The following is a 27,804-nucleotide window of genomic DNA, read 5'->3' as shown; positions in this document are numbered from 1 at the left end:
TTCAGCGAGTTTGTTATTACCACTGGAAAGCCCCAACGCCTAGCAACTCTATTTCTTTTCCCCAGAAAAGCCAGCTGCGTTATTGCCCAATAATGTGAAATGTGGAAAATGAAACCCTGCTGTATTGCATGTAAGTGAAACTTTCTTGAAAAAAAAGCCCCTTGGGCCATTTTCCAGAGTGCAGACTTGGGCACTGTAGCAGCACCGTAGCAGTGCAGGGCGCTACTGCCAAAACAGGGGAGCTGTACCCCCTTCCCTCCTGCTCCACAGGTCTCCAAAACACCCCAGCCACCCTCCCACTCTGGTAGCACCCATCAACATCTGCAAATCTTGGAAGGACCAGGTTAGCTGCAGATCAGCAGGCTGTATTTGGATGGCTTGATGCATAGCTGCTGAAAGTGATAATATGGAGGAGGGAAGGGGCTCCTTGTTTTTATGACTCCAGCGGCTTTTCTGGTGGGAGTCATACTAGCAGACCATCCGTAGTTTCCTCAAGCTGACCGGCAACTCTTCAAACTAAAATGCATTAATAACTCCCTTCCATGGGCTATAAACGGTTTATGTAGAGATAGGTAATGAAAAACGTGACCATCCTTCCTTACTTACTTCTGGGAGAACATGCTTGGAGCCATTCACATAAAACATGGATCCAGGATGATGCACAACGAATGGGAATGTGCGGTTTTTCAAAAAAACCTGAGGTAATGCTCTCGTGTCCTGAGAGTCCCTCTCCCACGAAGTGCCACTCGTGGGTTGAGAAGCGCCGGGCCCTCCCTACTCTCCCCACGCAGCGCGGCGCCCCGAGTCCAAGTCCTCGGCGAAACCTCCTGCCGCGGAGCGGACAGCGGCGCCGCCCCAGCCCTTCCCGCCGCCTGGCTCCTCCCAAGATGGCGGCGGCCCCGCCCCGCGCGGGCGGTGTCCCGCAGCCCGTCCCCCGGCGGCGGGGTGTATGATCCCGGCGGTGCGGGCAGAGGGCGGCGGGGCTGGCGGCAGCCGGGCGCTGGGGCGGCAGCCAGAGCGGAGCGTGCCGGGTGAGCAGCGCGGGCCCGGCCGAGTCCTGGGTGGGGGGGTTCGGCCGCCGGGGCTGGTCGGGGAGGAAGAGGGAAACTTTCCTCGCGGAGCCCTTCCCCGCCGGAGCTCCGGCCGCTTTTCCGCGGCCATGTTGGGAGCCAGGGGCTGCCCGGCGGGGAAGGAGCTTCCCCCGGCGGGGAAAGAGCTTGCCCCGGTGGGAGGCGGTGCCGGGCTCCGCTGGCGGCCGTCGTGCGGGGCTGTCCTGCCGCGGGGCTGGGGCGCTCCCGGCCGTCCGTGGGGGCAGTGCCGCTTCCCGCCGGGAGGGAGGCGGCGGAGCGGGAAGGATCTGGGGAGGAATGGGGCGGCGGCGGCGGGCGCTGGCTTGTCCCAGGGCGCTGAGGGAGTTGCGGGGCCTCGGAAGCGAGTTCGCCTTCAGGAGGGGGCAAAAAACAACAACGACGGCGGCCCCGCGGTGTTACATAAGTGCCTGAAACTCCCCAACTCGTGACTGGCGCCGAGGCCCGGACGGTGGCGGCCGCTGGCCGTGGGGCGGCGGGGCGGGACGGGGCGGAGGGCTCTTCCTTCCCCGGCGGGCCCCGCGGGGCAGCCCTTCGCCGCGGTCGGCCGCCGCGCTCCCCCGGAGGCTTCGCCCGCCGCGGGGAAGCGCCTTGCTCGCCGTTTTAAACTCCTCGCCGTTCTCGGAGCGAGTCGCCTGAAAAGTCTGGATGCTGTGGTGAAAAAAGGCAGCGAAACCGCGAGTGGGGCGGCTGCGAGCATAAGGTGCTATTTTTTTCCGTGAAATTCGCATCTTTTGGAGAGGAACGTGACTGGTCTGCTTAAGATACATGTGGCATATAAGCTGTTGTCTGAAAGCGGTTCAGGAAAAGACAGCCACATGTTTTTCCTCTCGCCTCATTTGAAATACTGTGTGCATAGACACCAATATTTAAAAATGGCAAAACTGCTCATCACGGCAAGAAAGCGATGAGTGAATCTGCTGAGCAGCACATCTTGGCATCGACTTTGTCGCCGCTAAGAGAAACGGCTGTAGCTCAAGTTTTGACATGAAGCGTCAGTGCAATAGCTGTTGATAACCAGAATGACCTGTTACATTCTTAACCAGAGATTAAGAGGATTCCTTTGCCTATATTTTGGTTGAATTGATGAGAGTGGTTCCAGAAGCATCGTTAAGTCCTAACTCAGGCTGTCCGGTGTGCTGAGTAGTTACTGTAGGGGTTGATGCTTATTTAACAAACACTACATCTGCGGCTGTGATGTGCCTAACAGCTTAAGTTCAGAGAAGGTTAATACAGTAGGCAAAGTGAGTCTAAAATCAAACCCACAACACTAGAATCAGTTTCAGAACTGAGATTGCTAATTCCTCTTTCTATCCTGAAATAAAGAGAACTTAAATACTCAGCTTTCAAGTTGTAAGATTTGTATATCGAATTATTTTAGAGATGGCTATCTGAAAGAAGGGAAGTGTTTAAAGATAGCAATGTAATCAGCGCTGAGATGCTACAGATAATTTACTTTGTATGCATTCATCAACATGCGGAAAGGAATTGGTTCTTTAGCTCAGAAAGCAATGTTTTTGCTGTTAAACTATATAATCTAAGTACTGTTGACTAATCAAGTGAGAAATAAGAATCCTTATGTAGTTAAATGTCATGTATATCAGCTCAGTTTATTAAATAACATTTTCCCAGGGTTGTGCTACTTAGTTGAAAATGGCAGTGAAAGTGAAGTGTTGTAAGCCAGAGTCCCAAATTCTTGCTTCTGAATGCAAATTGGCTGTGTGCCTTTTGGAGTGTCTATGAGTTTTGCCCTGCATATAAACCCACACAGAGGAAGTCCCTTAAATGCTAAATGAAAACTGGTGAGTAGAAATGTGGAGCTGGGGAAGCTGGATCAGTTTCCTCTGTCATATCATCTAAAAAGTGTCTTCTCACCTAGAAGCAAGTTTTCATTAGATACAGTGATGAAATCATTATTTAGCAACAGCTGCATTCTGTTTCCCTTAAATTATGGGCTGCGACTTAACTCTGGTATTACATATGTCCCTGGATGAACAGAAGATCTACCTGTGATGTCCTGAAGCCCATTATTTTACAAAAATTATTATCGGTAAAATGGCCGTTCAAACAGCATTGTGACTTTAGGTTTCACCGTGTGGTTAGTGGATGCAGGAAGGTTTCATCTCTCCTGAGTCTGCGCAGTAAGGAACTGCAGTTTCAGGTAAGGTATGATATGATGGAACTTGGCACGTCTCATTTACCTTGCCAAGAGCCAAGTGAGGGCAGTAAAGCCAGGGTGCTGTCTGCAGTCAGGGTACAAATACTGGCTTTGTTAGACTTGCAGCGCTTTTGGTCTTGTCTTCATCAAAGAGGGCTAGAGGTGTTAAAGCTTAGGATCAAAGCATGGCATGTAGGTGAGGGAGAGTTGAGGTCTTTAATACTTACAGATACAATTTTCTGAAAAAGTGTCTGTTAGCTAAAATGTTAGAAGTGGTGGTCAAGCAAACAAACGGCATGCAAGTTTTTGTTCTTAAAGGCCATTTATTAGTGGGCGATGTCAAATAAGGAAACCCCATAATGATGGATAAGTTTCTTAGATTTGGTAGGTAAGAAAGTTAGTTGACTTCTTAATTTTTGTATTAAGAAACTAAACCTTGTTCTGTACTGCTTCAAGTTCCAAAGGTACGTTTGTGACTTATTCCACGCTAAATCAAGCTTACTTTTCCATTTAATTTTTTGATTTTTTTTAATGATATTCATTTATCATTAAAAAAATATGCTTGTATATGCATATTTTACTACTTTCAAGAATTGAGTAATTTGATGGAAGTGTGATAACTGGGATTGTTCCAAAAGAGAATAAATAAGGTGCAAAAATAGGCTTTTGAAATAGAACTGTGTATTTAAAACTTTCTCCCTATGCAGCAAATGCAAAGTTGGCTGTTGTAGAATAACAGTTGTTTTCATGATTTAGCAGAGGGCTTGTTTTTACAGTTGAGGGGGGTGAAAAACTATTCTGTAGGTAGGTGTGGTAGAACATGTTTACCATACTGAAAATTATTTTAACGTTGTCATAAGCTATAAGATGTGATGACAACTGTGTTAGCAAGTAGAGTCCTGCAAATTCTGAGCCACATGAGTAGTCCCGTTGAAATAAATGAGTCTGCTTGCATGAGAAGTGGCTTGACTGAGAGTTGTAGACAAAGATACTCCTTTTATGAAAATAAATATTATTATGCATAAGTGTTATTGAACAGAAGAGTACTTCATGTTTTTCAACCTGACACTTAGTACTACATATGCACTCATATGTTTACTTTGGTTTTCTAAAGTTACATAAATAGGTAAGAGTGCTACTGCCTTGGATGTAATGATGCTTTTTTTTTTTTTTTAAATTACTGGTGATGATAAATAACTTAAGGATTTTAAAAATGATTTTGAAGAGAGTGGTTTTCTTTTTTCTTTTTTTTTTTCTTTGTATTACTGTGTTTTACAATAAAACAGTGTTAAGCATATTGTGTATGTAATATAGTAGAATTTTGGCACTTTGTATAAATGTAAAAGAAGAGGAAAACAGTTGAAAGTTAAGGATTTCAAATACAGGAATGTTCTCTTTACATCCCACCTCCCCCCCCCCCTTCCTGAATGTAAGAAGATGACATGCAAGCAGTTAGTTACTGTGTTGAGATGCAATCTCTTGAGAAGTTGTACTGATTCAAACAGATAAACAGATATAGGGGTGTTGCTAGATAGTGATGTATCTGATCTTTCTATCAGCAGCTTTAGCTTTCGCTAGATACCTCTTGTACCTCAAACATATCATCTAGAGTTTACCGTTTTGCTTTTAAGTACTTAGTGTACTTAGTATGCCTTCTGCAAAAGGAAAAGTTACAGCATGTTCTTTGACATTTGCATTTCTAAAGTGTACACATAATTTGTTAATGCAAATTAATATTAAAGAGTGTACAGTACATGCTGCCGTTCAGGTTGTCAGATAGCATCTTTCTCGGAACAGTGAGCTGTGCAGGTTAACTTCAGTGCAAACCTTTGTGTAGTTTTCAAAGTTTCCTCTAGATTGTGTCATCTTTGCTGCAGCAATAAGGGGCCTAAGAGCAAAGGAAAATGGCCTGCTGGATGAGAATCACGTGAACCGTGAGCCCCTGCAGTATTCTGGACGCTGTTTATTGCACTCGGAGGACTGGGTAGTGCTGAGTGCTCTAATGTCTGTACTCCAAGTGCTTTTCATATAACTTCAAAATGCATCAAACACATTTGACAAGCAATAAAAGGGAAAAAGGCCAGTGAGTGCATTTTGCAGGAAGGCCACCTACAGTAAACTGCTGTGACTACGTGTTTTTTTCAGGAAATGATTCCTTTTTTTTTTCCTTCTGCTTTAAATTTCTCCTGACTTAGCTGTCAATACTTGGTAATGTAAAACTTCTGAGACTGATTTTCAATGTACTTCTGTTCTGAAAGCTGTGTGTGACAGTGATTTCCCCTCCCTCCACTTCTGATCTAGGTTACCAGCATAGAGGCAAGTGAACTGCCCTTTTAACACACAGGTTATGGCTGAAAAGCTGGTTACATTGAAGACTGACAAATTCTATTTACGGTATCACTGTTAAAGCTTTCCTTTTGTCTTTTGTCGGTAGCTGTCAGATGTCAGTTTTCTAGACCTTCACCATCCACCCATATGTCACCAGGTAGCAGCATTCGGTATAAAAAAGGGCTTATGTCCCTTGCTCAAGAAAAAGCAATGTAATACTTGGCTTAGGTATCTTAAGTATTGCGGGATAAATAAATTTTAAATATTGCTGGGGGGTGTCAGTGACAGGTCCATGATTGCAGCACTTCAGTGTCGTCAAGTTTCCCGAAAATCAAACATGTGGTTTGATTCCAAGCCCCAAGCTGTGTTTCGGGTGCCTGCGAGGCCCTGGTTTCTGCTGGGCTGGTGGTTTGCAGCCTGATGACAGCCCTGCTGTGTGCATGGTTACTGGAGCTTGAGCCATTTTTTGGTACCAATTTGAGCAACTTCTCTCAGGAGGTTTAAATGGTAGGAAGAAAATTCCCTGCAGCCAGCCATACTTGCCCTTAGTCTGTTCTTGCTGGTGAATTAGTGGTAGAAATTGTTTGGCTTTTTTTTTTTTTTAAGGAGTTAAGAATTTTAAGGAACTAAGTATCTCTGAATATTCTGGTTTTCCTACTGTAATATTGAAGATGTGCTGCAGCAGTACTTCATTTGACCCTGTTAGGTAGTGGCCAGTTGCCTGGCCTCTTGAAAGTATTTCTACCATATAATACAGTATTAGGGTTGCCCCCTAAAGTGGAGATTTCTTAACTTACTCAGGTCAAGAGCAGCAGAAAGTTGAGGTGATTGCACCTGGTCAGAGAAGGAATTTGAGTGTTGTTACTTGGCTTGTGTCTTGTTTAGCTTTGTGGAAGTGCTTGGAATTGCTGAGCTGGTAAAAGAAACCTCTTTATTGTGCAGCTTCTTTTCCTATAACAGGATATCTGAATTTAAAGGACACATGCATGTGAAAATAATGAATATTGATAAAAAATGAAATAGTGATGATGTGGTTATGCAGTTGTGCTTGTAAATTGTGAGACTGCATGGGAAAACTTTTCTCTGTTTTAAAACATGTCTGGCTAAAAGCAAAAGTCCTTTTGTGTTGCAGTAATTTGTAGGAAGTTAACGGCTCTTGCCTAGTTTTGACTATTTGGTAACACTCTCTATAGCTTGGTCATTATAATCAATTACTATAGTCTAGTCCTTCTTGGACTGTTAGTAAAATTCAGTAGCATGGTAGTACAAGTAAACTAAAGAAAACTTTAAACGGAAAACTTTTCTTTTACACTGGCTGTTTTAAGTACCTGTGCATAGTAAAAAGACATAAGCCAGTGAACAGTCAGGTGTGTCATAGGTGTGCATTCATGAAGAAAGGGAAAATAAAGTTCTGTTAACTCGAGGAAGCTCATTTGAACATGTAGATGTTCTGGTAGCTCTCAAGTGCTAAAATATGCAGGTGCTCTGAAATCTAGGAGGTGCTATTTTTAGCGTATACTTGTGTATAAGATACACATCAGAAATCCTTCCGTAAATGTTCTCTACTTGTAGGTTAAAGATGCTGCAAGAACCATGCTGGCAAATACTATTTATTCCAGTCACCGAAGACCAAATCGTCTTTTTCACATTGACTGAGAGACAGTCTAGCTAGCCGTTAGCAAGTTGCCTCCATGTGTGCTCTGAATACAATCACCCGTAACAACAACAACAAACTGCGCAACCAATCTGGTTTTGGAGAACTGCTTGCAAGATGGATTTGGCAACACTTCTTGTACAATAGCTGTATCTGGATCTGTTTTTTCTACACTAATGATACTGTGTCCCCTCCGCAAAAGAATTTGAATACGTCTATTTCGAGATTTAAAAGATATGTTGGTGCTGTGGACTCTCTTTGTTGTGCTGGATTAGTAAAACTTAAGGCAGGATCTAGCTTGCTCTGAAACTGGTCGGATCCTTTCGATTGATTTTTTTTCATGTCCCTCACCCAATGTCCATTTAATGTTAAGTGTGGTGGTATTTGTATATGTCAAGTTATTTGCTAGTCCAGATGGGTGCTCTGGCGCTGGCGAAGGGGACTGTTGTCAATTAAGCTGTTCCTTCACAGGCGGTGTATCAGATGGGAAGGGCATGCCTGGCGCCTCTCCAGGCAGCCTGGAAGGGAGGGGTAAGTCACTGCTGCCAAACTGGAAAATAACATTTGCTGGGAGAGACTCTTCAAACAGCTAAACAACTGGAGTAGGGAAACATTAAATTGTAAACAGAAAAATGTATTCCAGTGTTTGGTATCACAGCCTGGTTGAGTGATCCTTTAGGCACCGGCCCAGCATGCGAGGTTCGTGTCTGCTGGAGCTTCTTGAGCTGGAGCAGGATCCCAGGCTCCTGTGCTCTGCCCTTGACTCTTGTGGCACGTTTCTAATGTGCTAGTCTGTTGTCTGCTGTCCTTCTGATGGCTTTTAGCTACTCACAGCTGTGCAGAACTTTGGAAGGAACTTGAACTTTTTTGGGCTCAAGATCTGCAGAAGCTGATTTTGAAACCCTATTCTGGTGTATGTTCCCAGTATTTGGTTAAAATGAAAGTTACAGTTTGCTAGCATCAGACGCTAAGCTAATCACTACTTGTGCTCCTAACTACATGCAAATGGAAAGTTGGAATACTAGGGTATTTTCCCATGATGGCAAAGGTTTGATCTGAATATTGATTTTTTTTGTTGGTTAGTTTAGTTTTGTTTGTTGGTTAATTTAAAAGGGCATATGTGTTATATAGTTTACAAATATATAGTGTGTATGTGTATATATATATGTTATGTGTGTGTGTATATATATAAACATACAAAACCTCAGCTGTTTTACTTATACCCATTTCAGTATGCTGACAGCTGCAAGTATTTGATATGCCCGTAGTTGCCTGGATCTTGCTTTCTGTGCTTCGACAGATGAGTTTGTCGAATTGGAAACACTGTTCACGGTGGGTCAGGCCTGACTGTTCACCTCTGTTTGCAGAACTCAGGCTTTTAGGGTTGTGTGGCTGTATGCTGTGGGGTTTTTTGGCTTTTTGAAAATTCCTTTAATTCTAGCCGTTACCCGTTTTCCACATGCACATGCTGGCTACCTCCTCCTTCACATCTTGAAAGGTCTTAAGAATTTTCCCATCTAAATGGCAGTGGTTCGGCTGGCAGTACCATGTCTCACAAGTGCTCTTGAGAGCTATGTAAGCCTGTATCGGTGCTTGGGGAGTGCTCAGCTTGTTGGCAGACAGGTAAGGACTGTGGAGACGAACCAAGTTTAGGAAGTTGCTTCCTTTGTTGCTCCAACCCTTGGCTAGCAGGTGGGGGATGGAGAACTGCATATTTCTTTCCAGCAGCAGCTCTGTCTCTGTCATGCCAGGAGACAAAACCAGTATCAGCTACCATAAATAGAAGCCTGACAGTGGTAATAAGCAGCTGATTTCATTAAAAAGCTGGATCTCTTACAAGAATGTTGCTCCTGGACTTCTGCAGTGAGGTCTCTTCTGCCCTAAGAGGCATTCAGGAACTTTTTCCAATGAAGTTGGGAGTGGGGGGAAAATACAACCACTTCCAGTTGGTCTAGAAGTGGACTGACACTCTCCTGATCATGTACTTTCCTGTGGTATGAACCCTGTAACACTGTTTGGGTTTCCACCTTTCATATTTTCTGTTACTGCCAAGCAGGAGAGGGTAGTGGGAACAGCTTTGGGACTCAACAATTCTTGATTTCTGTGTCTCTTTAATGGGTGCCACATGTTTCTTGCTCAGAGCAGGGGTGGCGGCGTTACGGCACATGGCATTGTGGCCAAGGCAGTTCTTCTCGCCCTTTGCGTGGGGCGGGCTGCAAACTGGCCGAACTCATCTAGTGGGGCAGCCCGCTTCCGTTTACCTTTATTTTCCTCAGGTCTCCTCTATGATTATTTACCATTACAACTCATTCAGGATGTGGGAGCTAGTCTTTCTGTTTACAAGCAGGTTAAATTGGTATTCTCTTTCCGGCTGAGGTTTATTGTATTAAACACCAAACCTTGTGAGAAGCTAATGTGCAGAATTTGGATGGTTTTGCCTGCATACAGCAGCTCAGGCAGTGTGCTAACTGTTCAGCCGAATAGCTTGGATAGTAAAACAGCATTGCTCTGCTCTTGCTGTGCTAATACATATGCTACTTGGCAAAACAGATAGTCTTTTGCTAAGAATAGCTTCCTGTATCCAGACTAGCTTCTGAGTGGGTTGGGGAATATAAGGTCATACATCTTGAAAGATCTACCTAGAAATGATCTCCACCCCCAAAATGGAGTTGGCCTTTGTAGGCATTCCTAGCTCAGTTGAATAATGGCTATTGCAAATTTGAAGAGTAATGCACTTGCCATGCAGGTTTGATAATAAAGGGGGTTTTGTTGTTGTTCTTCATTTAGAATCATTTACATTCTATGAGCAATTCTTAACACAACCGGTCAATTAAAGGGAAACAGCAGTCCTTCCTTGAAAGCTGGAAATCAGAGTATACTAAAATTAACTGTAATGCATCGAAAGAATTACTAAACTGTAAGATGTTAGGCAGTTAAAATAGGGATTTCGATATTGTACCTTCAAGAAGAGTTTTAGTGGGACTAGACTTTTGACAGTCATTTGCAGCAGTTTAAAAACAAAACCCAAACAGATCTGTTGGGGTTATTATTGTAATTATAGGCTTTTGATGACATCTGACTAGACAAATGCATGGATTTGCTTTCATGATGTATTTGGACACAACTAAATGCTGGACTGAGAAATAATCTAAAGATTTCTAAAATATTGGCAAGGCAGAGTATTCATAGGTCGCACAATATGAAGTAGTGTGGTTGCTGTTAACATATTTCTAGCATGGTTTTTGCGAGTCTCGGGCCAGTGCCAGAACATTAACCTTTCATTTGTCTCAACCTGTTGGCTAAGACTGCTGGTTCATACTGGATATACCAGTAAGGGAGTGAGTTAGCTCATCTGTGTTTCCCCGTGCTCTAACCATTGCTCCACAGGCTTGTGCAATGCAGGAAGCCATGTCTTCACAGTGGGGAAGAAAAAATAAAAAATCACATTCATGTAGAAAACATTACACTAAGAATCATAGAAATGAGACTTGGGAGAGGTCCACAGTATCATCTATTCCATTTTCCTGCCAGTGTAGTATTAGTTGATGCTAATACTATGTTTTCTCTATAGTGTTTGGATGAAAATGTCACAAACATCTTTGCTTTCTTAGAGTAATCCAAAGCAACCTTGGTATGGCCACCGTTCTTTTCCAGTGTTCTATCTTGCTGCTTTTTTGACTTTATTAAATGCCAATAATTAATAAGGGTGTGAAAAATGGTGCAGAGAGGCAGCAGCATACATTGCCTTAAGGAAAAAGTAATTTTTTTTTTTTGTCTGTAAATCAAGTCAAAGTTTCTGTCCTGCTACTGGTACCTTTCTGAATGCTGCAGCCATTAACCAGATTAGTCAAAAGTGATTCTGAGTAAAGACTATGTTGAAGAAGTTCAGAGGAATCTTACTGCCTCCTTTCCTGCTGTCATCTCTGCCTTGATATAGTCTCTTTAATCTCTTGGTCCTTCTTTTTTTTTTTTTTTTTTTTTTCAGTATTGTCATGTAGCTTTTTGTCATTCTTGATACTCATATCGTTCAGATATCATCAGGTTACCCTCTGCATCCTTACCAGCTGATTACAGTAGCGATAGCAAGACAGTTTGATAAATACAACAGTTTCGGGAATACTTTCATGAAGAGAATTATTAGAGAACTGCTTGTTAGAAGGCTGTATTTCTCTTTAAGTGACAGTTGTTGTCTTATGTTTTAAATAGCACCCAGGACAGCTAGCTCCAGCACAGTCCAGGCATTCAGTTGTTACTGTCATGTCAGCTTTTAGCAGGGATAAAGACCTTTAGAAAGCGTTTGCCATACTCATATCTCCTTTCAACATAATATTTTTGGGGTGAAATTTCTTTTACTTTCACTTAACTTTATGGTCAGATTGGTCTTTTTATTGTTTTATAAAAAGCAACTGGCGAATAATGAAAATATATAATTAATATTTAAAAACCTGCAGTTAATTGTTATAGATGTATTTAGGTAACTGTAAAATATAGAATGAGATACTAATGAATTCATAAATGGGTTAATGGATACTTAAAACTTCATTTTGCTCAATATTCTACATACTGAATGATAGAAATAAAGTTTAATTAAATACCTCTTGCCGGTATTTCTATATCATCTTTAATCCAGCTCTTGTTATTACCTTTATGGTCCTTGAGAGGTAGTGCTGACTTGTGCATGAACGCTTGGATTCTGATTACCGCTAATCAGATCTAAGTGCATAGAAAGCTTAATTTTGCCAACAAAGATGACACAGTGAAACATTCAGGACGAGTGATGGTATCATCCTTCTCTGTGTGTGTTGAAGGAGGCTGTGTAGGAGGTGGAACTAGCGAGGCCAAAGTAAGATTTAAAATTTATGCTGATTTCTCTTCTGACCTGTATCAGAAACTTAGAATATCTGCTGTGCATGTGTTTTAATTCAGAAATTTTCCACACTAAAACTATTTGCAAAGCATTAGACATTGATAAGTTTCCTTAAACAAGTTGCACTTCAGAAATTTACCGTGTTTTACTTGGCAGTGGTGCAAAAAGTCAAGTGTTGCTCTTAAGAGCAATGTATCTAATATTAATAGAGATTAGAGTACTGAGATGCCTTCATAGCTGAAAGTTTGTCCACAAAAAGTAGTGATATTACCACTTCAGAGCGAGCTTTAAATCAGAGGGACGTATGAGTGTTCTGGGTACCTTAATTGTTTGTGTTTATTCAACTGTAAGTCAAATTAGCATGTCTTCCTTGCATAGGCAAAGTGCAAGAGGAAAGCTGAATGAGTCTGATGTGATAATACAATATTTAACAATTATTTGAAACCTATTACTAAAAAAAACCCCATAACTATGTACTAAAGACTGATTCTGCCTGATGAACTCTTTTTAAGGAGAGGTTTTTTCCCTCTGTAGGTCCAAAAGATGAGTCATCTTACAAACCATTTAATGCACATTAGATATCTGGTCTGCAGATAGTCCTTGTCTGTCTTAGGTTTACAGTTTACTTGTTTCTGTCTTGTAAAAGTTTTATTGGTCTTCTGTACCTTTCATGTATGTTTAACTTGTGTGATTAAGTATAATAAAACAAGATTCAGTTCTATTTGAAATCTCTTATTTTATTCAGAGCCTTCGAGTTGTGGAGTCAGACATGATAAAACCGTTAACTTTTGCCTTTTATTAAGTGACTCTAAACAGAAACTTTTATTATGAAACATGCATGTTACCCTTAGGCAAGGAGGAAAATGGGTTAGTTTGAATGTACCTGGTGAAACATAGTTGCTGGTGTTGTCTGTATGTGCAAATGCAGGTGTGAGAACAAGGGCTCTGTGTGACAACTGGATAACTATTTAGAAGTTTGAGTGGCAAGATATAATGTGTTCTCATTTAGATCTGCTATTTCTACCTCTTCTTTCTTTATTCCTTTCGTGTTCTTCCGTTTCTGAGTCTTCTATTATCTACGTTTGCTTCATTGCAACAATATCTAGATCTCGTTTCATCCGTTCTAATGGTGTGATCAGATACTGTGGTTAGTGACTTTTAGATTGGACTTGTGTTACTGAATCTGACTTGGAAACATCCAGGATCCCAGGATCTGCTGCTGCTTTAGGACTGGATGGGCCTCTGTGTGGTTAGTTTTGAGCTCTTGTACTCTTTCCAGCAGCTTAAATGCACTTTTTTTTTTCCCCCCTTTAAAGCTGTCACCTTGACTGTGAATGTACGTAGTAATGGATGAGCTGCCTGCATCCTGATACCATGGCTCTGAGAAATCTAGACTGCCTGGTTTGTGTTAATGCAATGAGTTAAATGTAATTGTTAACAGCCTAATTGCTAATTATGAACATGATGATAAATAAACTGCCAGTTATGGCAAGGCCAGTAGCATTTTCCTCCCTTGAAGGAGTGTTGAAGAAAAATAATGCTAAAAATTAGATGCTTATTAATAAATGCTTGTTAAGCAGGGACTGTGTACTGGACAAGACTTGTTCTTGCCCAGGCCAGAAAGTAATGGAGCACTGCCAGTTCTGCTGTATTGCTGAAGAGACTTGGGAATTCGGGCTGTGTCCCTCTCCTGCATACCTTTTGTGTCTGTCCTGCAGTCTGAAGGGAGTCCTGGTCGTGTTGGTGGTACACACTGAGCTGGGGTGAGGAAGTGTTTTTGTGCCGAGCTGTATGCAGTCTGCATCACTACGCCATAATAGCTTTTTTCTCATCTCATTTCTCCCCTCCAGCACCTTTGTGTTATCTATGGTTCTGTTCTGTGGTGATCATGCCAGCTGCTACAGTGCTAATGTAGTAGTAGAAGACTCTTCTGGCAGTGTTGAATCAGGTGTAGTTATGTCAGTCAAGGTTGCTTTCTTTTTAGTTGATTCCTTATGTCTTGTCTTCAACTACAGCTGTTCTTCTGTGCAGTTTAGTCTGGCCTCTATCAAGAGCAGAGCTAGCATATAAAATAAACATTCTCCTATTTTAAATAAGACCTGTAAAGCATTAAGTCCTGGGAGATCATTGGTTTGGTCACCAGGATACAGTGGCAGAAAAACAATTATGTGGTAAGTGATTTGTCGGTGCACAGCAGCCCTAACAGAATTATTTTCCTGCTGCAGTAGTCTGGAATGCTAATAACTGTAATAAATATGTGACTTCCTCAACATTGGTTGTGTTTTAGGTAAGTGGGTAACTTGTTAGTTCTTCAGAGGCTTCAGTAACATCTACGTTGGCTCACTTTGAAGATGACCGTTCTCACCAACAGGATACAAATTAAAACTGGAGTGAAATAGGGGAACAAGAAGATCTTGATAACAGAATTGTTATTTCTGTAGAAGCTTCTTGTGAGTAAAACTAGAAATAACTTAGTGTCAAAGACAGCTCTGCATATGGTAGAGGAGTTGGGGCTTTCTGTGTCATGAAATATTTTGTCACCTTTAAATAGCATGGAGATGAAAGCCTTTGCCCAGCATCTTCACTGTGAAATGGGCTTACTGAGAGCATATGTGTGAGAAGGAGGACAAACTGAAGGTATTGCAGCATTTTGAGAATTGAGATTTATTTATTCGGGAAGGCTGCTAAACCCTGTTCATGGTGCAGCTCTACGTAGCTAATTTTTCTTACAAGGTGATCTGTTTATTTTTGTGATGTTTTGACAAGCAGCTAGTACTACACTGCAGTCTGGACACAGCAAATTAATCTGCTGTGATGGACTGATGGTTCTTATAGACAAATGCAGTCCTCCATGCATAAGGGTCTGGGGATTTTCGGGAGTTTGTATGCAAAAAAAAAAAGTGTGAAACTGGAGTCAAACATGTTAAGTCTGAACAATAGGTTTGATGTTTTTGGCTTTGTAGCATCCATAAGCTGAGACTATGTATAAGATGCTCCCACTCTCCCCTTAAGTGGAGCTGTCTAGCCTGTCATTTTGAAGCCCATGGACCTGGTTTATTCCTCACTTGCTTTAGGGAAGATTTGGGGCATGTTTTCAGCAATTTGCCATCACTTGGGAACTGCTTTGTTTGATCAGGTCTTGAGATTCTGCATCTTGAGGACAGTAATCCAGTATCTGCTTCTTATAGGAGCCAACAGTAGAAACTTCAAAAGAAAGTTTTAGCTGGCAGAAAAGAGGATATTGCCACCCGGTTCCAGGGTACGATCTGTTATCTTTTACAATATATCTGAATATGCTTTAAGAAAAGATTGTTGTAATTTTAAAAGACTGGTAATTGATAACCTTGCATAGCTTTTGGACTGTGACATCTTAGGGTTAAAAGTTCCTTTGTGTGTCCAGACAATATTTTAATTTAACATCTCCTTGGTCTGTGTGCTCATGAGAAGAAGAGGTACACATGTTCTCTTAACTTTAGCTCTTATGACTTAGGGATGGCTTCTCTTTTGTATTCGTGGTCTATTTTTTCCATGTTTCATTATTATTTGTAATCACGATACTTTCCAGGTAGTTTCTCATAATGCATTTCTGAACTTACGTCCTTTCTCAGAAAAGGCTAGTGAAGGTGAATGAGTATTAGTATACATAGAATTTCAGATGGATTTTTAATTTTTAGTTCTCTAAAAACTTACGAGAAAAATGTCAGAGTGCTTATTTTAAAAAGAATAATCTATTAGTGTGGGAAATGCAATTCATGCCCTGGAAAGGTGGAATAATCCATCAGCAGTCTGTGGCTTTTACTACCTTAATTGAGGCTGGTTTGTTGAACATCATAGTCAAAAGTTTCATTCTAGAAGAGATGCGATTATCTTGTCTTTCTTAATAGTCCTTAACTTGCCCTGGATTCTTGCTTTAAGTCCGGTAAGTGGTTATTTTCACAACAAGCTGAAAGTACAGTCTTCAGCACAAATCTGAAGTCATGTGTCTTGGTTTCAAGCCATGGTGATTATTAAACGATCCTGGTTAGAGTTGTTTTCTCTTAGGTTGTCCTAGAGAACAGTTAATTAAAACCTTTAGCCTTTTCTCCCCGTTTTCTTCTCCCGGTGACTTGTATTTTGAAAGCTTTCATGGTGACCTTGAACCGAGTTTGCTGTTTATTGGCAGGGAGTGCAGAGAGCATTGAGTTGGAGTTGTGGAGCAGTGAGTGCTTCCTACAGGTTGCTGTAACTTCACACCAAGAGCTTGCTTCACTGAAACTCATCAGTATGGTTGTGGGGTTTTGGGCAGAGGGGTGTTTCTCCCTTGTGGACTAGCAAAAGCATTAACTTGCTGTAATTTGCAGATAATTCATATAAAAGTGTAAGTTTAGAAGTAATGCATATTGATTCGTACCTGCAGAAAAGTGTGTTCTTCTGGTCTGTCCCCTTTGCACTCTGCTGACTGATTTCCTTCCCTGCTTCACAGGGAACATGGGATTACTAAATAACTTTAGACCGACCCTGTAACTGACTCCTTGCTTTCTAAGTCCGAAGTGGCTGTTGGTTCTGCTTTGGCACTTGCAAAGGCTGTTTATTGCTAGTATGTTATTAGGTGGGAAGGGTTATTTGGCAGTTAATGGCAATTAACCCTCATTCCAAATCTTGGGCTTTGGCAGTCAGGTACCTGAATTTCATTTTTGAGCCTAGGACCACAGCAAATAAACTAGGAACATTTTGATGTGTATCTTTTCCGTTCCCTCCTTCGTACTTTTTCCTTGGTAGATAGAGAATGGTTGGGACAAGCCAACAGCATTTCTGTGGAGTGGCACCTCTGTGTTAGACAAGGCTGTAGTAGAAGTGAAGCTGATCACGTACCTGAAAAACTCACTCCCAAGTGCCAGTGTTGTGCCTCCTTGCTGTGTGGCAGTAAGTAGTTGGAAGGTGTATATTTAAAAAACAAACAAACAAAAAGTGGCTAGCTCTTAATGCTGAATAAAACATGTAAAGGTGGGTATTGTGTGTCCCCATGTGTATAAGTTAGTATTGGTGCTTGGAATGCTTGAAAGAAATAAGGTGTCTATTGAAAGGTATATTTTGGATATGCCTGTGTAGTCATAGCCTTAAAAAAATGAATCATACTGATGTAATTTGAGTCTTCTGCCGTTCTCTGGGAGGAAAAAAAAATATTGTAACGCTTCTGTTTACTGACCAGTTTAATCCAATGTACTTTCTATGCAGGGCACTGTCTAAGCACCTCCCTTCCCATCCCTCCATTGTCTCCCTCCACTGCAGCTATCCTGCCAACCCAAGCCCTAAAACTTTGGTTGTACTCAACTTGATCAGCGCTCTAATCTAGTTCTTACTGTGTAGATTTTGTAGTGGCACAAGAGAGCAGGGAGGGGGGCAGATAGCATAGATTCGTATTGCTACAGAAGAAAACAAAGCAGAACCATATCAGCAAAGTTTGGTGTTGCAGAAGGATTTGGGGATTTAGTACAGTGTCCACTTGTGGGCATCTCTTAAAGGGAATGGTGGACAAAGCTTCGAGAACCTTAACAAGAGTAATGATTCAGAAAAGTAGGGCTAGTGAAGGAGATGGAAATAATAGGGTTTTTTGGTTGAGGTTTTTATTTTCCTTCCACTTGGACTCCCAGTCTTCTCTCTAGAGATAAGTGACAAGCACTTCAGTTCTCAGAAAACTTAATAAAGAAGGTAGTGATGGTTACTCTTAATTGAAGAACAAAAAGAAATGTTTGTTTTGCAGCAAAGGTGACTTAAGCTTACTGTTAAGAACCTACTTCCTAACTGATCAGATGGGGAGCCACTGGTGGAAATAGCATAGATGTACTTGCTTGTGTGCCTTGATGCAGCACAATTAAATCTCTTGAACCCTTTTTATCAGTCAGTTTGTGCTTTGTCTTGACCTTCTGTAGACCAAAACAATTTCCAATTTGGTAACCATAAAACTGGTTAACATAATACTCACATATTGTAACTAATGCTGTAAGCCACCCAAAGAAAATTCAAAAGAAGTGCTGAGTAATACCTTTAATAATTCTTCTGTCTTCCGTGTCAGACTTTGATACAAGATCATGTCATGTGCAGAGCTTAAAAAAAGGTCAGCTTAGTTGCATCTGAGTAAGCCCACTTGTCAAACTATTTTAGTGTGGAACTAACTAAACTCTCAAAGCAGTAACTTACAAGTTATTTTTTAATCACACTTAACATTAGGCATGTGAATTTGGGTAATCACGGGTAACATACTTATTTAGATGAGGCCTGATGAGAGATTTCTCTGCCACCAATTTTCTATCAAGAAGTTTCATTCCTATTTTGTAAGGAAGTATCTGAGCTCTGATTTTTAGGAAGAAGATTGACTGGATCAGGATATGGCAGAGCGAGAGAGTCTAAGCAGCATCAAGTCTGAGCTTTGTTTCAGCCCAGTTTCATCTCGGTTATAGCTTGATGCTGTATTGATGGCAGGCAGTGTAGATCTAAAAGAAAGGTGGGTGAACATAGAGGACTTCCCAAAGTGGGATTGTGTTGGGAAGCGCAGGTAACAGGCACTGGAGTATTTCCTACTCTGCTTTCCTTCAGGCAGTGTTTTCTACCAAAGCAGTGGTTTCTACCAAAGGGTGTTGTGAGCATCAGCCCTGCAGTAGCTGGAAAGGAAGGCACAGGAGAGCTGTCTTCTGCATGCCGGGAGACAGGTCTGTCCCTAGCACTTGCCTCTGCCAGGTGTCTTGCTGCTCTGTCAAGCACATGGTTCAGGTTCATGGATGTGCTTGGGGGGGGCAGGTCTGGATCGGACTGGCAGGAGTTTCCTTTGCCTGACTTCTGCCCAGGAACCTCTAGGGTAAAAGATAGGCTAAAGGTTTGCCAAGGTATGAATCACTGTAGAATCATAGAATCATTAAGGTTGGAAAAGACCTCTAAGATCATCGTGTCCAACCGTCAACCCAACACACCATGCCCACTACACCATGTCCCTAAGCGCCTCATCTACACGTCTTTTAAATACCTCCAGGGATGGTGACTCCACCACTTCCCTGGGCAGCCTGTTCCAGGGCCTGACCACTCTTTCAGTAAAGAAATTTCTCCTGATGTCCAGTCTAAACCTCCCTTGGCGCAACTTGAGGCTGTTTCCGCTCGTCCTATCGCTGGTTACTTGGGAGAAGAGACCAACACCCACCTCGCTACAACCTCCTCTCAGGTAGTTGTAGAGCGCGATGAGGTCTCCCCTCAGCCTCCTCTTCTCCAGGCTAAACAGTCCCAGTTCCCTCAGCCGCTCCTCATAAGACTTGTGCTCCAGGCCCTTCACCAGCTTCGTTGCCCTCCTCTGGACACGCTCCAACACCTCCATGTCCTTCTTGTAGTGAGGGGCCCAGAACAACTTCTTACTTAGTAACTTCTTATTTTCAGTTGCCCGTTGGATGCCTTAGGAATCTTACTTTTACAAGAGAAAATCTTATTTGCTACTTGTGGAAGGATGAGGGGTGGTTTTAATCCATAATTGGAACATATGTACTCTGTAGTTTATCAGCTTCCTGAAATACAAAGGCTTCTTGCCTGAACTTTCAGCCGGTGCAGGTCACTTAGTCTTTCTCAGAAGCAGTTGCGAGCTGTGTGACTTTTCCTCTGTGCTGGTCTGCCTGTGTATGTTGCCTGGTCATGATGGATGCAGATGTGGTTCGAGTAGGCGAGGAGGGAAGGGCTCTGGGGCCCCTGCAGAAAGAAGGCAGCAGCAAGTGACTCGCTCCCTGCTCCTGGCTCAAGAGTTTGCCGTGATAGCAGGTGGTGGGGGGTGCAAGCTGTGGCCTGTACAAAATGTTTCTAGTAGGTAGACTCACGGTTTTGGCCCATGATTTAAGGTTCATGTACTGAAAAAAAGAGCAATACTGAGCTTGGGTAGGTGGTGAACATCAATTGTATCATTTTTGTTTGTCATGTTAACACTAACGTGGGTCTCCGAGCTGCTTAAATTGATGTTTCTGTCAGTATTAGAATTTGGAATGATGGATGATACTTTCTTTCGCCATCCAGGGAGTAGGTGCAGGAGGACATAGAGAGAAATATGAGCATTAAACCAGGATGCAGTAACCTTACTAGAGGGGAAGCCTCCTAGTCTGTTGCCAGAGGCTCTCAAGAGCAGTGCTGTAGGTGCTGTCTGTGTGATAAAGATAGCTGTCAGCCGGATGGAACATTTTTGCTTTTGAAAAAGACTAATCGGTTGCTAAAAATTCTTAGGTGTTAATACTTATTTAAATTTAGCCCCAGTCGGTGCCTCTGAGCCAGCGGGTTCTGTTAGATATTTTAAGAAATGCGGGGTTGGTACCTTCCTTGGGGAAGGCTGCTGTGGAATCAGTCCTGTTCTAACAACAAACTTTTTTTTTTCTAATTTTAGGATACTTGTGAAAGATGGTGGATCGCTTGGCAAACAGTGAGGCAAATACTAGAAGAATAAGTATAGTGGAAAACTGCTTTGGAGCAGCTGGTCAACCTCTGACTATTCCTGGTCGTGTTCTGATCGGAGAGGGAGTACTAACAAAGCTGTGTAGGAAGAAGCCCAAAGCGAGGCAGTTCTTTCTGTTCAATGACATTCTTGTTTATGGTAACATTGTCATCCAGAAGAAGAAATACAATAAACAGCACATAATCCCACTGGAAAACGTCACTATTGATTCCATCCAGGATGAGGGAGACTTACGGAATGGGTGGCTTATCAAGACACCAACAAAGTCTTTTGCGGTTTACGCTGCCACTGCTACAGAGAAGTCCGAGTGGATGAACCACATAAATAAGTGTGTTTCTGATTTGCTTTCCAAAAGCGGGAAGACTCCTAGCAATGAACATGCAGCTGTCTGGGTGCCAGACTCAGAAGCTACTGTGTGCATGCGCTGTCAGAAAGCAAAATTTACGCCCGTCAACCGTCGTCACCACTGTCGCAAGTGCGGCTTTGTTGTGTGCGGGCCTTGCTCTGAAAAGAGGTTTCTCCTCCCGAGCCAGTCTTCCAAGCCTGTGCGAATTTGCGACTTCTGCTATGATCTTCTTTCTACAGGGGAGGTGACTGCTTGTCAGTCCACTAGATCAGACTCCTACAGCCAGTCGCCTAAATCATCTTTAAATGATGTATCTGATGATGATGATGATGAAGACAGTAGTGATTAAGGACCAAACGTTTTTTCCGTGTGTTGCAATTTGTGTTTCAAACCATATGGAGCTGCTTTTGGGGAAGTCTGTAGTGAGGTTCCTCAGAAAAATCCTGTTCTAGCCATAAAATATGCCTGAATATCTTCAATTGCGATGTGCCTCAATCTATGAATTCTCTAGACAATAGGTTTTCATTCCTCTGCAGGGATAGACTGTTGCAAATGTTATCAGAATATTTTCCAACTTCTTATACTTGAGTTGTGTCTAGGTTAGACTTTTGTGGAAGATTGGAGAATAAAATGTACTTTCTTAATTTAACAACCCATACTTCCTAATGTTTCATATTGATGTGTTGTTAAGTGGGGTTTTTTGGATATGGGGAGGAAAACTGTAAGCATGCATGGAACAGTGATGTTTTGGTTTATCCCTTAGACCATCTTGGTTTTTTAGCCACGGTATATAATACGTTGAAATGTGACATAACTTAGAAACTTAAGTGTCACAAAACTTGGAAATTGTCTTGTTTTGCTCTTATTTATGACTTCCTATGCCAAGCAGTGCCTTGTACCAGTTGTGCTGATTCAGGAAGAAACAAATCTATTCTATGTCGTCTGTACTTGCCTGATGCTGGTATCTGAAAGATTGTTGGTGCTATTGAAAATAACTGCTGTGTTCAAAATGGAGCTTTGACAAGGTCATAATTGTACCCGTGGTGGGTGACAGAGACCCGAATCGCACGTCCTCACCTGTGCAGGCAGACCCGAAGACTGCAGATTCCCACAGGCTTCAGGGGGGGTTCATCTTGCAGGAATTGCATTCCGGGTCAGGATCTTGAGATGAGAAGCTTAGAGTGACTCTTCACGGGGATTTATATGTTTTCTTTTCAGAACAGTTTCCAAGTTTCAAATTTGGCAAATGCATACTGAAATTTTAGTTGGCTGATACATCATTTGGAGGTGGTAGCTTATATATTTTTGGAAATAATTCCCAAAAATGATACTAAATTGTTTCTTAAAACATTGGTGAGAGGGTGTTTCCCCCCCCCCCCCCCCCCCCCCCCGATGTGTATTGGCTTGTTTAAAAATAATCTCATATTTTGGACAAAAAGCCTGCAAGTATCCTTATAAAATTGGCTTTCCTTTTTACACAGCTGACCTCAGGATAAATGTGAGATGCAAGTTATTTCATTCTAAATGTATACCCAGGACCAAGAAAGATGTATTTAAAAACTATGATGAAATTGTCAGTGCAGAAAATGTCTCTACCATAGTATTCATTTTTACTTTTAATAAGTTCTTCAATACAGAAGTGTCATGTTCTTATATAAATGTAAAAGTTAGACTTGCAAAAACATGTTAAACCCCCAAATGCTATGTTTCTATATTTTTTTATAATGATAGCATCAATTTTGAAGCAGAAAAACCTCTTTGGAATAGTTGTATGAATATAGTAGCAACTGACTTTATAGAAAAAAAAATGTTAAACTTTTGTATCTCTTTAAGTGACAATTTCTGCACTGTTTGCCGTGGTTGGCAATAATTGGGTTAAATATTTATTGAATAAACAATCAATGCTGCATATTGCACTAGTCTCCCGTTCTGTACGCTGTAAACGCCAGTCATAATTTTATAAAAATTAGCAGAGCACTTCAAAGCTGTAGCACTCTGTGAGATTTCTGGTAGCTAAAGATGTGCTTAGCATCTTTAGGGAGGCACTCTACATTAGTAGTCTGCAATACATTGCTTCAGGTGAAAATTGCGCTAATATTTTTAACTTGGGCAATTTCTAAAAATAAGTCTTTGTTTTTTGTTTTCTTTTCTTTAAAGCACTGAAGAGTATTTGATCTACTTTGAAATAAACATAAAAAGGGGAAAACACTTTCTGATGGAGACTAGGGACCAGAAAGATTTCTGTAAAATTGCCAGATAAGCAATAAACAATTGTGTATATACTGAAAGACTAGCTGAAATAAGTAGTTACATATACTTATTCCTTGAAAGATGAGGGAATGATGACCTGCAGCAGGGGAAAGCGGGCTATTCTGAGAAGACACTTTGAGTTAATTGTGCTTACTTTTTGTACCTCTCTTATTCAATATTTATATTTTAGGAATGGAGACTTGTGAGCTTCAGTTTTTCTACAGAATCGAAGTACAAACCTCCCTTGTACATACCTTCTAATGACTAACAATAATTTTCTTCCTGATGCAATTGTTTCCTCTTTCTTAAGCTGTCAAATATTAACTTGTCTTGTTAAAGAGTCCATCTCCTTGTATGCTTTTCCCTGTGTTTCTGTACGTTGTGCTTACTTTTCAGCACTTTTTAAGGGGTGGGAAAAGGGTTGCCGAGAGTTAGATCACATCCTATATTTTGCAGAATGTTCTTGTACCTACTTCAAATATCTTTTTATCTGTGAATGAAACTTGCACTGTGCTGCACTGATCCCTGAAGCTGTAACCAAACCAATGCGTGTGTGTGTGATTTTTTTCATCTGAAACTGATGTATATGGTCCAAGCTTTTTGAGAAAGCATTAAGAAAAAAAAGCGTTGTGTGGTAATACTCCTATCCTCAGTGGTATTTGTTTAAAACTTTACAAAATGGACATAACATCGACTTCTCTTGTACTTACAAATTCCTGAAAGGGCTCGTTTCGTACTTTGTAATCTTGTTCTGTCAAATTATTTTATTTACAAATATATGGTGTAGCTTCAAGCCTATGTGTTCAATTTTCTTTAACTGTGGGCCTTCAAGGGTGACAGAAAATAAATAGGGCGGTTGTTTTTTATCTTGACAAGTATTTTAACAGCATGTTTATTCACTGTCAGGAGGGATGAATAAACTTGGAATATAAGCATACGGGAGGAGATTTAAGATCAAACCGGAAATAAATGTAGTTATGGATTTAGAAAAAACTTACGCAACTGAGTAACTGTTTAAAACAAGGCTGACCAAGCATGTTGCAAAGTTGGCTTTTGTTGGACCAGTGGCAGTTGAGCCACTGGAAGAGGCTGGAGGACCCCCTGTGTGCGGCAGGGTGCTGAGCAGCCCAGCCCCAGCCCTGCAGGTCTCGGCTCTGGGCGCTGTCGAATCGCTGCTGGGGATGAGATTTCTCATGGTATCAAACTGGAGAGTAACTTGGTACTTTTCCCGGAGCTTCTACACTCTTAAGATCTTAAAATAGTGATTAAATATGGTCAATCTCTGTGTATTTTATGTACTTTTTTGGATTGTGGTAGTCTTAACCCACTCTTTTTTGATAAGCTTTTCAAATCTGATGGAATGAAAGCAGCAGCAGTGCCTGCAGTGTCTCTCTTGCAAGGCTCTGCAGTCAGCTTCTGTGTTTTGAAGATGCTATATGGAAGAAATAAGTACTTACTTGCCTCAGCTGAGTTCACGTTTTGCACACTCTTTGCAGGTACTTCATAGCTTGTTTGTTGGAAATATTAAAGGAAAGGGAAAAGTCTCTCTTCTGAAGGTTTTAATTGAAGCCTACTAATTTTAGCCTCTGCACCTAAACTGCCATTGTTATCTTAAGATAAATTGGGCTGTTTTCCTTTCAGGTTTGATGCAGCTGAACTTCCTGTAGCTAATGAATAATCTGTGAGGGTCAAGTGCTGTTACTCAGTTTAAAATAAAGTTTTAAAAAAAAAAAATGGGCAAATGGATCAATGAGCGTTGAGTTTGCAGCCGGGCTTTTTACGGTCTCATCTCTAACAGGCAGACTATGAAAATGACATGCAGAAACCTTGTATTTACATGGGGCTTTCCCCCTGGGGGATATGCTTTAGCTAATCTCTTAATGCAAATGAAACGGTTATCATCACTGCTGGCTAATGTTTAAGTGGAAGCAGATTATGGATCGTATTATTGTGATTTTTGTATTTTCCTGTAATTTCCCTGAACCGATAGAAGAATGCCTGCTTCTGTTAGCAGATACAGCTGGAATAGAGTGGGAGTACTGATTTTATTTTTTTTTTTTCCCCAGTAGCAAATTATTGTAGTAAATACTAGGAAGTATCTTGGCTCTTTACTGCCTTTCGTTTGATGAAATCGGAGCTACTTGTTTGTGCCTGCAGCCGGTCTCTTGCCAGCACTGGCTCCCGTGACTCATCGGGTAGCCGGCGTTCTCGCCAGGAAGAATCTCTGCTCTGTTCCCTTGCTGTAATCAAGTTTGGAGCTGCTGGGGAGTGCAGCACGGTGACGATGGGTCTGCTGTGCAGTGATAGACAGCTCTGCATGTCTGAAAATATTCTTAAGCTCCATCGGGAATAAGAAGTCTGAATCTTGGTTTTTAGACTGGAGATTAATTGTTTTCTAAATTGTTTTTTAATTGTCTACAAAATACTACCTGTATAAAAATCACAGCACTTCAACTGCATTTGGACACATTTAGGATAAAAACTAACAATGTAAATTGATTGAATTGACAGTGAAATAATCTGCTAAGGAGCAGGAGGCATTTCAGGGTCACTTAGGCAGGCTAAACAACAGTTAGATGCACCAAGTGGAATAATCTTTCCATTGGGATGAAGTTTTATCTTTATAAAACTTGCAGTTACTTGTATCTAGTATTTTAAGAAACTCTGTCTCAGATTAATTTCTGCAAACGTAAAAAGCTACCAAATAACAGCAGCAGCAAAACCGAAGGTGATGCAAAGAGACCTGATTCCACCCCCTCTGTTCTGGGTCATTCTCAGTTAACAGAGGATAACTGGATTAAATGGTAAGAACATATCTAAAAGAAACTTTGTTTAGAAATCCTTTTACACAAGATGATGCCCCCAGCCTAAGTAGGGTTCAGGCAGAGAGCAAGAGCTCATTTTATTCAGATGTTCTGAGGCATAAAGCTAATGAGTTCAAGGGCTTAAATCTTTCAACAATCAGATCTTCAAGAGCATCTGTTGACCTTTCTTAGGTTGTCTTTTTTGCTGATGAAAAGCAGATGTGGTCAGCTCTATTACAGGTGTGAATGGCTTGCTAGCAATTCATTTTAGTTTCTGGCTAGACTTACTATTTAGAATTTTCTGTCCAAAAGCTGTTGCCTGTATGCAAATTACATTGTAGTTTGCATTGTAGTAAGAGTTAGGGCTTTGCTGGCTGTTTTCTATAGAGCTGGGTGCCGTTGAGCACTTCTAACCTGTGAGCTTGTAACGGGTTTGCATGACATCAGCAGGCTCCAAGAAAGCTGTCTAGCAGCGACTGAAGGGGACCTGCTTGGTCTGCTTGAAATAGCAGTCAGTTCCTTTTGGTACCTGTTTGCCCCGGTTGAGGTCTGTGCCGTCTCTCCAGAATGATGGCTCCGAAATGAGCTAGGACACCTGCTTCTGTATACATAAATACATAGGTAGAGTCATTTCCTTCCTTCCGCACCTGGCTAGCTTCATGCTTGCCTTATCAGGATATTACCTTGGAAGATAAGATGAATAACCGAGGGCTGAGGCTGCCTTTCCTGCCTGACGGGGATGATGTGAGCGATGTTGCGATGTTAAGATGGGTTGTGGGATGTGTACGTGTGTGCCGGGAATAAGGAAGACAACAGAGCTAATTGCTACACTGAGAAAACGAACACACTAGTAAATTGACGTCGTCTGGCCTCTCAGTCTATCGTGAGCATGCAAAGTGCTGTGGAGCTTACTGCCAGATGCAGAAGGAAAGGCAACCAGCTTCAGTGAGAATTGGCCTTAGAGGGCCTGTAGCCTGCTCTGAGGCTTTTCTTGTAAAAAAGATTTAAAAAACTCAAAACAACCACAAAAAAAAAAAACCCAGAACATGGTCTGTAATGGTACTACTCACGTGCCTCTGACCTGACCTTTATTATATATAACTCGGCATTTTGAGTAGAAGAGTCTTAAAGGTTGGAAGGACCAATGTGGCTTTTAAGCAAGAGTTGTGTAATGTTTTTAACAGCACCGAAACAGTAGCGTATGGGAGGAGGAACGCATGAAGAAGCCCATTTTGAATACAGTTCTCTTTTGGCTTTTAGTGATGAATATAGCTCCTCTCATATGCGATGTCTGGAAGCAGAGGAAGGTTACCCTCTGTTGGGGTACTTGCTTCCTAGTGTATGTAGTGCGCGTAACGAAAAGGGTTTGTTACCTCCCTTAATGGAAGCTAAATATGGTAAGTCCAAGAAAAACTCTTCTTTTTGTGAATAAACCTGTTTTACTTGTTGCAGGAAATATTTAACATGATTCAGATGAGCGCAGTACAGTTCTGTTCATGCCTAAAACAAAGCAGCCCCCATGTGCTGTGTGGGGGAAGCAGGTGGCTTCAGGCTGACAGGTTGATGGCAGCAGGGGTTGAGCACCAGATGAGTACAATGCTAATACGGTCCCTGTCACCCTTTGTTCTAAGGGACAGGAACAATTTGTGAAGGAAAAATAGTTACTGCTGTTGCTGGTCTGCATGTACAAATTAATGCTGAAAAGTGCAATGTGTGATCCTTAGTGGCTGCAAATGCCAGAGGCTCCTCTGATGTAGTTTTGGAGATGGGTAACTTCCTGCCACGCTGTCCCAAAACCACAGATGGGAAAGGAACCATACCTCGCCTGAAACGCCCCATGCCTGTCCGCCCTGGAATGGG

General features: G+C 41.7%; 1 protein-coding gene across 1 annotated transcript; it reads left to right on the top strand.

The window, feature by feature from the left end:
- Positions 1-922: 922 nt before the first annotated feature.
- Positions 923-23,933, top strand: PLEKHF2 (pleckstrin homology and FYVE domain containing 2). Its single transcript, XM_075141423.1, has 2 exons — positions 923-1,031; positions 20,476-23,933. The coding sequence occupies exon 2, from the start codon at positions 20,490-20,492 to the stop codon at positions 21,237-21,239; it is 750 nt and encodes a 249-aa protein (XP_074997524.1). The 5' UTR covers positions 923-1,031; positions 20,476-20,489; the 3' UTR covers positions 21,240-23,933.
- The last annotated feature ends 3,871 nt before the right edge of the window (positions 23,934-27,804 follow it).

This window comes from Calonectris borealis, chromosome 2, assembly GCF_964195595.1.
Source record: "Calonectris borealis chromosome 2, bCalBor7.hap1.2, whole genome shotgun sequence".
In the NCBI taxonomy this organism is placed as follows: Eukaryota; Metazoa; Chordata; class Aves; order Procellariiformes; family Procellariidae; genus Calonectris; species Calonectris borealis.
This window is presented reverse-complemented; position numbering and strand designations above follow the sequence as displayed.

Coding starts and splice junctions, on each gene's coding strand:
- PLEKHF2 (XM_075141423.1), top strand. CDS start 20,490: ATGGTGGATCGCTTGGCAAACAGTGAGGCAAATACTAGAAGAATAAGT.